Here is a 15455-nt window from a genome sequence, read left to right on the forward strand (position 1 = left end):
TTTCTTGAAAATTGAATTTATATGAAAATAATACATAATCTTATTATATTAGTGAAAATTAAGAGTATAGTCTCACCAATAATAATTCTTTGTGCTTGAGTACTGGATAAAACAAATAAAACAATATAATTTTATATTTTTTTTTTAATTAAAAAAAAAGAAGAAGAAAAGTATTAATTATAAGCCGGTAAATAGTTGCATCAGCTCATAAATAGGTTCAAAAAGGCAACTTGCCTATAAATACCATTACCAGTTCAGCTCCTTTTCTTCATAGCTCCGCACAACAACTCTCTCTCTCTCTCAGTCTCAGGTTGCTTCTTTACAGCGAGTTTTTAACTCTGCAATAGCAATGGGAAGGGCGATAAGTATTGTCATGCTATGCTTTGCACTGATCATGCTTGTTTTGCTAGAAGAAAACCAGGTACACATTTTACAGGAATGTACAATGTAGCGACTGGTTTCGAGAGTGTAATTCATTCAATTTTAATTTTCTTTTTTTCTAGGCTTTTAACACTGCAGGCATATTAGCTTCACAACCGCAAGGAAAAGGCAAAAATGCAATGGTAAGGCTACAATATAATGAGCTCTTTTATGGTTTTGCTTGTCACTCCTGTCCATGGCTAATGCTTTTGGTGCTACTGCAGTATGGTGCCACCCAAGGAAGCCTCCGTCCACAGGGTAAGTTACTTGTCATCTTCCATTTTTGTTCTTAATCATTTTCTTATAGCTTCATAGCATTTAACCAATTGGTGAAGAAGGTGCATATATTAATTGGTGTATGTAACTGCAGAGTGTGGACCGCGGTGCACTACAAGGTGTTCGGCGACGGCGTACAAGAAACCATGCATGTTCTTCTGCCAAAAATGTTGCGCAAAATGCCTGTGTGTGCCTCCAGGCACCTACGGGAACAAACAATATTGCCCTTGCTATAACAACTGGAAGACCAAGAGAGGAGGCCCTAAATGCCCTTGATCTTAGTCTCTGGATACCTACCCTGTATTTATTTTTATTTTTTTATTTATATATTTTTAATTTTTAATGTAACCAAGAATAAATATCACTTTCTACGGTAATAATAATAATTCAATTCTTGCCTTTTGTTTTTTGTATCTTAATTTCATTAGAATAAAAATATTTAACAGGAAATTTGAACCAAAATATAAATACTTTTATTCATTCATTTGTTATATATAAATGATTTTTATTCAAATCATGTTTCGTACAAATGAATTTCACATGTACAAAAAAAATATTATTTTCAATTTTGTAAAATTTGATATAAATAGACCAGATTCAATAATTGGTTATAAATGAATTGTATATTCAAATTCATTTATAATAAACTAATGTAAAAAGAAAAATGCATTATGACTTATGAGCATCAAAATACAGTGTTTATCTCAGCAAGTTTTATCTAAATTAATTTGGGTTTAAGCCAGGGCGTTTCATGGATTCGGTGAGGGTTCAAAATCAGTTCGTGGACGACCCAAATTTAGCCCATCTTAGCCCAAGATGTTTTGTGCGATCCATATTTTTCCATAGTGATATTGGGCTAATTCTCTAATTCTTGTGTTTCCTGCAAATGACTCATGTTTCAGATGTTATTATAAAATAACTGAAAAATTTCACAAATCAGGTGATAGTCTGATTGATCTTCTCACTTATATGAAGATTAAAAAATATCGATTATAATTGTTTTCATCAAATTGACGAGTCAAGGGATGAACTATCTCTGTTGTGTAACCCACAAATTTTCTTTTATTAAAAAAGAATCAATAGCTATTAATTACAACTCCCTCGTTAGCAAGCAAATGTCTCGAGATCCCAAATCCCACTCCAGATTTTAATTAATTTATCTGATTTTATCACTTTAACACTAACTACTATATTTATATGTATGCAATATAATCATTAGTATCGTGAAAGAAAGATGGGCAATTTTTAAGACTTACTGTCTGCTTTCAGCAACATTGATCGTAGCAGGAGCTTTAATTTTAAGTGATTAAAAAGTTTGCGGCAGCCAATGCGAAGGCAAAATTTATAACCTTGCATTAAAATTTTTAGAATATATCAAAATTTCAAGGCCAAAAGGGTGTTGCCAAGCTTTGAAAAGTGCAGACAATGACATGCAATGTACGTGCAAGTATATTACACCTGAAGTGGAAAAAATTATAAGCATGGAAATGTGGCTTTCCTGTCAGTTATGGAATCAAACATGGGAGTAAGTTTTTCTTAATTTTTAATATTATAATCAGAGACCGACGCATGATTCAAAATTATAGAAATTCATCTATTTTGAGAGAGATAAAATATAAAAATAAAATAATATTTAGTGAATTTGAATTAAAAATTTCAAAGAAAAAAAACTTGCTAAGGATTATTTTGAAGTTTTTTAAAAGAGCTATTTATAGTAGGTGATAATTTATAGAACTCCATCCATTATGTTTTGGAGTTTTTTTTTATTAAATAATAATTAATCCATATTTATATTATTTTGAACTTTATTAATTTGATATTATTTTATTTATAACTATTTAAAAATAATGTTTTATTAAATGTTATTTTAAAATTTTAATTAGTATTTTTATCTATATAATATATTAAAATAAAATTATATATTCACCTTAAAATTATATATATATATACACATCATAGTACATAAAAAAAAAATTATGCCTTTAAAAGGAATTTTATATTTTAACAACAACCACTATTAAAAATTTAGAAAAAAAAAAAAAACACAAACGGTGATCAACTAACCACTATCAGTAATCAGATACCAACAACTGCTATTAATTATCGGTTGGTATAAACTGCTAAACCAAATAAACAAATCATGATAGAGAAAAGGACAACTATGAGTATAATAAGTTATACTAAATTAATTAAAATTTTTAATTTAATTTTAAAATCTTCTAGTTAGTAATAATACCTAAAAATTGACTCACTATTAATTTATATGATAACTTAGTTTCTCCATTTAGATAAAGAATTGGAGAACATCTTTTAATCAAAATTTTTATATTAATTAAAATTTCTAATTTAAACCCTCTCCAAAAGAGAAATTCATAACTTAGTATAATTTATAATTAAAAAATTTTAAATTAATATAATAAAAATATTTAGGAATGGAATTTTTACTAATTTATAGAAAAACTTAAATAAAATACCTTAATGGGGAAAAATAGAAAAATACACGCTTTGTTAATAGAAAAATATGGAAAGTTTGTTTCCCATTTCATCACAAATATATATAAATAAGTGAAAATAACTTACGCCTAACTTATTAAATGTAAAATAAATTGAAAATCTTTTTTTTAAGAAAAATTGAAAATCTTTAATTTGTCATGCATAGGGATATTTTAATATATTCTTAATTTTATTAAGGATATTTTTGATAATCCAAATATTCTTCTCCTTATTCATAATGTTGTGGCTTTTTTTTATTATTAATTTTAGTAGTTGCTAACTGTCTTGCTAACTATTAAATATTTTGTTAATGTTTGATCAAACGTTAAAGGATGTAACAATTTATAAATTCACTCTCTTGAATTACTAACATGCATGCGATAAAAAATAAAAAGGGTAATGCTATTGATTTGATCAAAATATAATGCTAAATGAAAAGCTAGCATGACTATTTATTTTATAGATATAGATAGATAATTATTAAAATAGAACTCAGAAGTGTTTTACATATCGAAATTCAGTTAATTTAATAATTATTTAGGGCATTTTCTTCTAGAAACATAGAGGAACTAATAGTAATTCCTCCGAGTTACTATATATACATCTACAACATATCACCAAGCTCGTGTGAAAAATTAGAATCATAATCACTGCTGCGAAAGAGAGATGGCAAACATCAAGAGTACTCACCTCTTCGTAACAATGGTGATAGTAGGAACCCTAATTTTGGGTGATTATACAGTTTCGAGCCAATGTCTGCCTCAAATTCCTGGATTTCTTATACAGTGTGCAAGTTCTATCACACTTACAGGGCCACTAATCCCTCCTTCAATTGAGTGTTGCCAAGCATTAAGAGACATAGCCATTAACTGTCTTTGTAGTTTTATTACACAACTGCCGTTTAGCGTCGAAAAAGTAATTTACATCAGTGGAAGCTGTGGCCTTACAATCCCTTCTGGAACTGTGTGTGGAAGTAAGTTTTTGAATTTCAGTTTTATATTATAATTTAATGCAAAAGTCTTTACTTTCAGATTTTTTTTTTTTATGCAATCGTTTTGATTGATGTATTTAATTAAAATATATTTTTAATTTTTTTTACAGAATTAATTTATTCATGAAACATGTAATATTATTCTCGTATCATTAGCAAAATAAATGTACTAAAGTTATGGGTGCACTTGTTTCAGATTACACAGTTCCTGCTCTGTAAGGACTGAGGGCACCAGCTTAAAACATTGGAGATATACACCTATGCAAGCTAGGCTTGGCCAAATCACGGTTCATGGAACCGGAACCGCCGGTTCGAACCGGTTCCGAACCGAAACCGGAATCGGGACGAACCGGAACCGAAACCGGAAAATTCCGGTTTCGGTTCCGGTTCCAGATATTCTGGAACCAGAACCGGCGGTTCCAGAAAACCGGCCGGAACCGGTTGGAACCACCGGTTCTCCGGCCGGTTAGAACCGCCGGTTCGAACCGGCGGTTCTAGCCGTTGTAACTGTCAGATTTTGAATTTTTTTTTTTTTTTTTTGTAAATTTGTTGTAAAATCTCTTAATTACCCCTCCCAACGGCCATAAACGGCTATATAACGGCTAGTTTTAAGGGTATTTTGGGAAAAAAGAATTTTTGGATTTATTATAAATACCTCATTTTATTTACAAATTAATTACAAAAAAATCTCAACTCTCTCTACTTACTCTCTCTCTACAATATACTACACTCTCTACTTACTCTCTATACAATATACTACACTCTACTCTATATTATTCATTTATTCTTCTCTACTCTATAATCTCTCTTATTAATTAATTATTGTCTCTATTTTTTTTTATTCAATTTTCCAAATTATATTTTATTATCATATAATGGCAAGTGGAGGAAACTCAAATTCGGGTAAGGGCAAGGGAAAAATTGGAGAATCATCTATTCCTACAAACGACATCTATAATATAATTCCCGAGCAATTTAATTTTGAGGTGTATTTTTCAATTTTTTAGGTGTATTTTTCAATTTTTTATGTTCAAAAAAAAATTTTTTTTAACCGGTTTTCAAATTTTAAAATGTTAAAATTATGCGATTCGCCTGAAAACCGATCGGAACCGTCGGTTTTGTAATCGGATCGGAACCGGAACCAGAACCGGAACCGGACGGTTCCAAACCGGAACCGAAACCGGTTCTGTACGGTTTGGTTCCGGTTCCAGAAAATCTGGAACCGGAACTGCCGGTTCCGGAACCGTGGCCAAGCCTAATGCAAGCTACTTGTATTAATATCTTAAATAAAATAAATAAATAAACAAAGGCTATATGGCCTGTTTGTTTTTGATATATATTCAAAAACTTCATGTAATGTAATCTACTTCAGTTATTTTTATTTCAATATATATATATATTCAAATCAGAAATTATATTTATTATAAAATTTGCTTCTCATTATTTTTTTAAATTATATTTTGATTAGGTTCGATCTCATTGTAACATTATATATGATCTCGTAGACAACTCCAATATATTTATCTAAATCCCATTAATTAAAATATAAAATTATATCATTCTGCACATATTCCATTCAAGAACTTCATAAAATAATTGGCTTTTTTGCTGATTTAAAAAATAATTTTGCTATTTTAGTAATTAATAAAACTGAATAATAATTCCAATATATATATATACATATGCTTAAATTTAAATTATAAAATTCAAAATTTGTTTATTTTAAGAAATTTCAGTGTACTCCGCACTGTGCAACCATAAGTCAAAACTCCTAAAAATGAACTGCCGGAAACTTTTTACTATTGGTTAAACTATTTGTATTACTATTATAATCACATTTATTAATTAGATAATTTAAATATTTAGCTAAAAAAATATTAATTGCATGAAAGATAGAAATTTGGCCAATCAAATGTGATTTGGTCGGTCTTTTCATTTTTGTGAAAAGTGAAATGTCTCAAATTTAATTTAATTGATAACTTTAATTTTATGATCAAAAATAAAAAATTATGATTGGAATTGTCCAATTTGTCCTTTTAATTTTAGACTGTTTATAGTTTCAATACGACTCTGACCTGTTTTGGTGATGCTCAACCTTCAAGAGCCATTTTCAATTTTTTTTTCTTTTTTTTTTTTTTTTTATCAAATTGCATCAAAATTAATAGTTGAATCTGTAATTTGACATGATTTTTGTCTTAATCATATAGATTAATATTTTACATATAAAAGTTAAAAACTTTAAAAAATTATTATTGGCATATCAAGAAACACGAGATTATTATAAAAAAAGTAAAGTCAAGTCTAAAAGGAAAAGCCTTTGTATTATGATATATGGCTTAAGAGCATCAATATACAGTATTTTCATATGGGCTCGAGTCATGTATACCAGGACATCAGCCATTCAGCAAGCAAGCTTTATCTAAATTGACTTGGGCTTTAGACGGTGCGTTTTATGGATTTGGTGAGGATTCAAAATCAATTATTTGGGCAAAAATGATTGTGCGATCCATATTTATTCTTGAGACTATTATTATCATTAATTTTTTTTTAATATTAAATGAGTAATGCAAAGAGTATTAGTTACTGATTACAATTTTTTTTATGCCATCCAATTAACAAAATATAATTAATTTAAATAATAATTAAACAGTGAAATACAATTTTCTTTTGTACCAAAGTATATGCCAAAGCATGTGCCATCCCTGTCGTGATTGATACTGTGATGCTCATGTTGCTGCATTATTAACAATTAATACTAACAAGAGTAATTAATAAATGGATAATGATAAATATTTATGATTAGTAACGTGCGTGACATATATATGTTATCTTAATAACATTTTGTCTGAAGAAGACAAGATATGTTATCCTTATTTAGCTCATCAAATAGTAAAAAAACACTCGAACTGTATATTTGGTATCCTTCCTGTGTCCTCACATGTTGGCAACTAGCAATCTCGCTCCCCCTCCTCTCTTTAGCCGCCTCAATATATATATTCAGTATATGTTGAGATTCAGATTTCATCAACTATATTAGATTTATTATTAATGTTTATTGAAATTTAAAAAATATAAGGAAAAAAAAAAATCCACCCACTTGGCACTTGCCGATTCTAATACAATATCGAATTAAAATTCACATTTCAACTTTAATTGTTTAATTTTTTAAAATATAATATCTAAGTTACCTAATTAATTATTTAAATTGCTTTCTCGTTTCTAAATATTTGTCACATTTATGGATTTAATAAATATTAATAATTTTTTTATTTTTACCCTTTGTACTTAATAAATAATAAATATTTTTTACCCTTTGTACTTGACATATCAACTTTTAATCTTTGAATAAAACTCTCTTTAATCAAATATCTGATTATAATTGATTAATTTCGGTAACAATTTAATATGAATCATTTAGGGTATATTAGAAAAAATAAAATAAAAATTATAATTTAATTATATTAACTAAATCATTATTTATTTAGTTGAGGGACTAATATATATATATATATATATATATATATATATATATATATATATATATATATATATATAAATTGGTAAAGTAAAAAAAAAGAATTAACACTAAAAAAAAAAATAGCAGATGCAGTGGAAGAAATAGCACGTGGCAGGCAGATTCAATGGCCAAATTAAATTAGTATTATTTATAACAGGGAGGCTGAAAATTAATGGATAATAGACAAAGATAACAATAGGGAAAAGAGTCATCTTACCCAAATTTATTATCTAATCCAAATTTAAAATTGAGGTTCGACGAACGCGGCACGACCATCTGCAGAGTAGGTACCGTTATCGCATTTTTTATTTTCCATCTTCGCAAACACTGAGAATTGAAAAACGATACTACAAACTAAAGTGAATTGAAACTATAATTTAGCGATTAAACTTAAAAGTCTAAAATGCCTATCCGACGAGCAACAACCACGACAATGGCGATGAGTGGCGCGATGGAGCTGACAAGGACAGCCACGAACGCGATGGAGTAGGATTGAACGCTACGGCACTGGATTTACGGAGATGAGGGAGAGAAATTGTGTAGGAGAGGGCGGCTGAGTTTGAGTAAAAAATAGAAAGAGGCGCTACTTTGTGTTTTTTAACCTAGTTAGGTGTTGAAAATTTGATCTCTAGATACAAATAATTCGTCATTTCATATTACGTGAATTGAAAAATGGCTACCATCTTAAGATTTCAGTCTTTGAGTCTTATTAAATAATGAGACCAATTAATTTATTTCGCGATTTTTTTCAACATTTTACTATTATTTTAATGCTATTTTGTTGTTAATTCGAACTAAACGACAAACTTAGTTGTGAGTCCGTCTTCATTCAATTATCATATTATTTTTGACTAATTCAACAATTTTATTCATTTTAATTGTAACTAGTGGTTCCTATTCAGTGACGCATTTGAATCGGTCTCTAAAATTGCTCACTAAATAGCATTTTTCTTATAGTGTAATATCTTAAATTTATAAGTTTAGTTTAAATGCTAAAAATAAATAATGTGTTTTTTTAATATTAAAATACATTAACTCTTTTTTTTTGAATAAAATATTAACTCTTTCTTACAGATAACTCATCCGAAAAAGCAGGCTTATTTTTATTTTTATATAAATTAAGAAAAAAATATAAATATAATTTGAATAGTAAATTTTATCAGTATTTTTTTTTAACATACCCTTAAACTAAAATTAATATCTCAGTATTATTTGAATTATAATTAAATATTATTTCTATCCAATAATTTCAAACGGATGGAATAAAAAATTAAAAGTAGGATCATGTAATAATTAATAAATGATAAATGAATGCAGACTTAATTACCTAAAAACAAAAAGCAGAGCGTAGGAAGGGACAAACCAATCAATGCGTGACTGTGACTGTGACTGTGAGGAGGGAGTGGCGACCATTTTTTTTCTTTTTGACTTTTTTTGGGAAAAGGACCACACATGTGAAATAGCAAATCGTCCATTGTCCTGTTGGTTCAGTTTGATTAACTCTTGAACTGAAAATTAGTAAACCGAATTGAACTGAAAATCAAACCAGTACTGTTGGTTCAGTTTGATTAACTTGCCCACAATAAATTTGATTGTCCCTTTACTTTGTTTTGTCAGTTTGATTGAAGTTTTTAAGTAGTTCAATTTGTTTTAATAAAATTCAATTGTTTAGATTTAATCCTAAACTTTCCTCTTAATGACAAAATAATAAATCAAACCAACTTAATTCAATCCGATTTATCTTGGAGATTCGATTTGCAATTCTTAAACTTCAACTCTGATTCGGTTTGATATAAAGCCCACCCATATGCTTCAAAATATATTTTATGTGAACTGGATAAAGGTTTTACTATTTAGATTTTTTATATAGTTATGAATATGACAGATTATCTGCATACATTAATAAATTAGCCGTCGGATCCTATGGCTCATAAAATATGATTTATAAAATAAGCTTATAAATAAAATATTAATCCGATGGCTCAGTTTACTGACTCCACTATGGTCAACATGTGCTATGAGCTGTTGATGTACTAAATGAATGACTTTTTCTGATCCAACGGTTAATGATTATTATATCCAATCTGATTGGTTTTGATGGCCGCCAGCAATAATGATACACCCTTAGCCTCAAAACATAAATCCTTTAAAAGTGATGACTTTCATAAAAAATATAAATTGTTTTAAATATTTTAATTAATAATAATTATCTTCACAAGTTAGTTTTGATTTTAAAATAAAAGACAACTTAGTCAAAATTATTTTTGGTTTTATTATAATTTTAGAGAGTTAATTTTTATTCTCAATTTTCGTGAAAGAACTTTAAATGACTTATATTTTGTGATAGAGAAAGTATTTTTCTACAAATCTAACAAATTAGCTGAAGAACCATTGTTGATTTGAGTAATTAAATGAGATAAAGTGTAATTAGGTTAATTAAAGAGTATTTATCTTTTTTTCTTTTTAGAAAAATCAAACTAGAATTTCATTAATTGAAAATTGTATATAGATATGAGGTACAAATAAACATGTTTCTATATTTTTGTATAAGAAGTTTAATAATAAACCACTTATACAAAGAATAAAAAAATACAATCTTGATTTGAAGTATCTGATGTAGTTAACAGAGAATAATATTTGTGTCATTAGCGATCGCTTGCTCCACTTGGTGGTTATTCATGGTTGTTCGACTCCATGGTCTTTTTACAAATCCGATCTTATTGCCTTCAAATTTCTTCATTTTATTGGAGAGAAGATCTGCACAAAATCACTATAATGGTGATAACAACAACTAAAAACTAGATTTGAAGACCTCCCAATATATGAACAATAATAAATCTCAATATATTAGTAACAATAACTCAAATCTGTAAATATATTTGAGTATTATTTGTAAAAAAATCAAACAAAAAATGAAAAGGGTCATCGGTGAAAAAAAAAGAGAAGAAAAGTTTTTTTAAGAGTAATTATCTTAATGCAAGTGATTTAATTATTTTTTTTAATTAAAAGTGGTTGAAGTGGTTTAAACCACAAAGAAAAGTGGATAGAAAGAGTATTATATAATATATATATTTTATCCAAGATAATTTGATCTAGTGATTGAAGTACATTACAGTCTACTCTAGTGATTGTGTAATGCAATCGGTATTTTGGAGAGAGCTTTAAAATATAATTATTACTAAAAAAATAATCCATGTGTTTTTATATTATTAAATGACATATATATACTAATCAAAATTTGATTTTTTAATGTAAAAATTAAGACCATCAAACCTATAAAATTGGGTAATAATCGGTTATAATAATAATAATAATAATTTTTAGTCATATAAATATAAATATACCTTAAATAAGGATAAACTAAGAAATCCCACAAATTATTATTTAAAAAAAAAAGTTATATAACTATGATTTCAAATAAATACGAAAAAGACAAAAACAATTAATTGGGAGGGAGTGTTTCAAAGTATCCTAATCATGTTTCGCACAATAAATTGGCAAAGACACGTAGGAACTTTAAGGATACAAGCTACAACAATTAGAATATCTCTTGGATTTCCTTTTTATTATTATTAGCATTTTGTCTCATTATGGGATAGAACTCCTATAAAAGGGGTGGCAGGTCTTCATGCATTATCCAAGTTATCAGCAATAACAAAGTGTTCGCTTGATGGTCTCAATCGCAATGGAGTTTCGCGTCCTTGCAACCTTAGCTTTACTCTCTGTAAGCATTTTATATAGTAATCTGTCCTTTCTTTTTCAGCTTTAGTTAGTTGAAACTCTGAACAAAGGAAATTTAGAAACGCCAGTTTGATATATAATGAAAATTTTTATGACAGGTGGTGATAATAGGAACATGTAATGCTGCTCTACCTGCTGAGGTGTATTGGCATTCCAAGTTGCCAAACACGCCTATTCCACAAGATCTTCTGAGTCTTCTTCAGCCCGGTTTGTTTCTCAGCTCTACTACATGATAATTTCTATGTTATATGCTTTTGGGAGAACTATATATTAGTTTTTAGAACAGAAGACCCTTCATTATAATGTCTTTGTTTTTTTTGTTTTTGAAGAATTACAGTAATCTTTGTTCACCACAGCTTAAGTTTTTGAAGAATTATCCTTAATACGTGCTTTTGTCTTAACAATTCTTGTACATCATTCAATGTATCTTTTTTTATTTTTTCTTTTATTTGCATGTATTTAGATATGGAAGATAAGTTCACTTTCTGGGACATGGGTTTGATGGATAAGACTTCTGATGATCGACGTATAAAATATGGAAAGCGGTATGAAGACGCTTTTGGTGAAGGCATGGATGACAAGAGACAGAAATATGGTAAGCGGTATGACAAGCGGTACGAAAATGCTTTTGAGGAAGGCGTGGATGATAAGAGGCAGAAATATGGTAAGCGGTATGACAAGCGGTACGAAAACGCTTTTGAGGAAGGCGTGGATGACAAGAGGCAGAAATATGGTAAGCGGTATGACAAGCGGTACGAAAATGCTTTTGAGGAAGGCGTGGATGACAAGAGGCAGAAATATGGTAAGCGTTATGACAAGCGGTACGAAAACGCTTTCGAGGAAGACGTGGATGACAGGAGGAAGAAATACGGTAGGCGGTATGAAAACGCCTTTGAGGAAGGCATGGATGACTTTGAGGAAGGTGTGGATGACAGGAGGAAGAAATATGGTAGACGGTATGAAAACGCCTTTGAGGAAGGCGTGGATGACTTTGAGGAAGGCGTGGATGACAGAAGGAAGAAATATGGTAAGCGGTATGAAAACGCCTTTGAGGAAGGAGAGGATGATAGGAGGAAGAAATATGGTAAGCGATATGAAAATGCCTTTGAGGAAGGAGAGGATGACAGGAGGAAGAAATATGGTAAGCGATATGAAAACGCCTTTGAGGAAGGCGTGGATGACTTTGAGGAAGGCGTGGATGACAGAAGGAAGAAATATGGTAAGCGGTATGAAAACGCCTTTGAGGAAGGAGAGGATGACAGGAGGAAGAAATATGGTAAGCGGTATGAAAACGCCTTTGAGGAAGGAGAGGATGACAGGAGGAAGAAATATGGTAAGCGTTATGAAAACGCCTTTGAGGAAGGAGAGGATGACAGGAGGAAGAAATATGGTAAGCGATATGAAAATGCCTTTGAGGAAGGTGTGGATGACAGGAGGAAGAAATATGGAAAGCGTTATGACAATGCTTTTGAGGAAAACACTGATGACAAAAGGAAAAAATATGGAAAAAGATATGAAAGGAAATTTGACAAACATAATCTCCCCAACTCAACGGTGTTCTTTATACATAATGATCTTCATGCAGGGCAGAAAATGAGACTTCACATAACAAAATCTACAAACAAAGCTAGAATCTTGCCTCGTCAAGTTGCTGATTCCATACCTTTCTCAACTGATAAGTTATTAGAAATTTTTCAGCGTTTTTCCGTAGACCCTGAATCAAGCCAAGGCAAAGTCATAAAACAAACTATAGATGATTGTGAGTCACCTGGTATTAAAGGAGAAGACAGATATTGTCCCACTTCTTTGGAGTCTTTGGTTGATTTTAGTGTTAAACATGTTGGGAATAAAGCTCAAGTTCTTTTTAATGAGGTAGATGAACCCAAAAGAGAGCAAGAGTACACTATTATGGATGTCAAATTCATGGGAGAAAATCATATAGTGTGCCACAAGCAGAAATATCCCTATGCTGTTTATTATTGTCATGCACTACATAACACTAAAGTTTATACAGCTCCGTTGGTGGGCGCTGACGGTACTAAAGCCAAAGCAGTGGCAGTTTGCCATTCAGATACATCTGCATGGAATCCAGGACACTTAGCCTTCTTACTCCTCGACATGAAGCCAGGAGAAGGAACAGTCTGTCACTTTATTAGAAGTGATACGTTTGTTATGGTATCCTCTAATGAAAATATTGAAAAAAGCTCCAATGATGCCAATCTCCTCAGTCAAGCTTAGAGTTTAAGCTTGCTTTCTCGTTGTACTACTGCTATGCTAGATTTCCCAATAAGCCACTTTTTAAAGTGCCAACCTTTGTATTAGAACATGCTCAACATTTATCCCTACCTATCACATGTTGATGCATATGCAATGTTAATATGTTGTACAATGTTGTTTTAATTAAATTTCCTGTGAGTCTTAGTGCACTTGTTTCTTCTAGACATCTTAAACAATTCCAATTTATGACTCTACTGTGAAATATGAGCTCGACTATATATATATATATGCTAAAAAATAATTTTAAATTAATTTGATCATTATTTTATTTTTCTTTTAAAAAGTCCTGACATGCTAAAAGATATAATTATCTAAAATTACTATTGTAAAAAAAAATTAAAATCAATGTGCATACATATATGTGATGGATTTAAGAGTTTAGGATTTATGATTTACGGTTTAAACTTCATATGTTTTTAGAACTTTAGGATGTAAGATGTTATTATGGTTTAAGATGTAGAGTATACTATTTTAAAATTTATAATCTAAAATTTATTGTAATTTAAGCTAAGCTAACGACAAAAATTAACTAGATGTATGTAGATAGACATGGAAGACAAGGGGTTAATATTTTAATGTTTTATTTTAATTTTTTTTTCTTTACTAAAAGAGAAATTCAAGATAAATAAGTTAAATAAGATAATTTTATCAATATATTTTTTTTTAATTTTTACACATTTATTTTAATAAAAATATAAAAAATTATATAGTATATTATAAATATAATTAATATTTGTTATTTATTTTTATGAAATTACCATTTTAAGAATATTTTAGAAAAAAAAGCAAATGAATTCCAATTATTAATTCATTCCATAGATTAATTTTTTAATTAAAAATTCTCATTAAAATCAATCTAAAATTAAGTTTTTTTTTTAAAATCGTATTATTATCTTTGTTCCATTTTAAGTTTATAGGAATTTAAAAAAATAAACCACTTTAATTTAAAAAAAGGTTGTTGCAATTAACCTTTTAGCAATTTTTTAATAATTAATATTTATTTATTTGAGATATTGATGCATAGGAGAGATGATGTGAGTGAAAAATACTAAAATTTTACTAAAAACGCTTTCCTTTATAAACCTGATATAGCGCAAGTAGATTTAGATTTAGCCAATAAATCAGGGACATGTGAGGTAAAAACCAAAAAAAATGTATAAATTGGTAAAGTTGAAAAAAAAAAAACTTTAAAAAATAGTGAATGAAGTAGAAAAATTTGTACGTCGTAGAAATATTTAATGACCAAATTAAATTATTATTTAGAGCAGAAAGGATGGGAATTAATGGATAATAGACAAAGATAACAACGGGGAAAAAGACTTCTTACCTACTTAATTACTTATTAGTACAACTCTATCTTTATTTAATGATAAGAGTTCGTTGAATTCAATTAAAGTCCAACATTTCTACCAACAAAACAATCAGTTAACTTCCAAAAAAAAAACAAAACAATCAGTTTGTACATTACTCTGAACAAAACTGGTAAAAAAGAAAAAATATATATATTTTAAAATCTTTTCGTGCTGGATAAATTTCACTATCAGCTTAACCAAACAAAACCAGATCAGAAATTTATGAATCTTGTATAAGCTCATGTGTTTATCACTCTTTTTTTTCTTTCAAAAAAAAAAAAAATTTGTTACATTTCAAAAAAAATGTGTACGATCTCACTTTAGTTGTGTTTCATTCATTAATTTATCCCTTTAGGGTTTATTCCGCGACATTAGCTGTTGTGGTGGC

At 29.2% G+C, this 15455-nt stretch overlaps 3 protein-coding genes across 3 annotated transcripts; all 3 read left to right on the top strand.

Moving 5' to 3' along the window:
• The first annotated feature begins 252 nt into the window (after positions 1-252).
• LOC105648322 (protein GAST1) lies at positions 253-1095 on the top strand. Its single transcript, XM_012234671.4, has 4 exons — positions 253-421; positions 504-563; positions 645-678; positions 791-1095. Exons 1-4 carry the CDS (start codon positions 350-352, stop codon positions 970-972), a joined length of 348 nt encoding a protein of 115 aa, XP_012090061.1. The 5' UTR covers positions 253-349; the 3' UTR covers positions 973-1095.
• Positions 1096-3855: 2760 nt separating this feature from the next.
• LOC149492904 (uncharacterized) lies at positions 3856-4399 on the top strand. The gene is made up of 2 exons (XM_089726817.1): positions 3856-4162; positions 4377-4399. The coding sequence occupies exons 1-2, from the start codon at positions 3856-3858 to the stop codon at positions 4397-4399; spliced, it is 330 nt and encodes a 109-aa protein (XP_089582943.1).
• Positions 4400-11294: 6895 nt separating this feature from the next.
• LOC105648817 (uncharacterized) lies at positions 11295-13864 on the top strand. The gene is made up of 3 exons (XM_089715759.1): positions 11295-11421; positions 11537-11645; positions 11902-13864. Exons 1-3 carry the CDS (start codon positions 11368-11370, stop codon positions 13674-13676), a joined length of 1938 nt encoding a protein of 645 aa, XP_089571885.1. The 5' UTR covers positions 11295-11367; the 3' UTR covers positions 13677-13864.
• Positions 13865-15455: the final 1591 nt, after the last annotated feature.

Source organism: Jatropha curcas, chromosome 10, assembly GCF_041381405.1.
Source record: "Jatropha curcas cultivar XTBG-Jc1 chromosome 10, XTBG_Jcur_1.0, whole genome shotgun sequence".
Classification (NCBI taxonomy): domain Eukaryota; kingdom Viridiplantae; phylum Streptophyta; class Magnoliopsida; order Malpighiales; family Euphorbiaceae; genus Jatropha; species Jatropha curcas.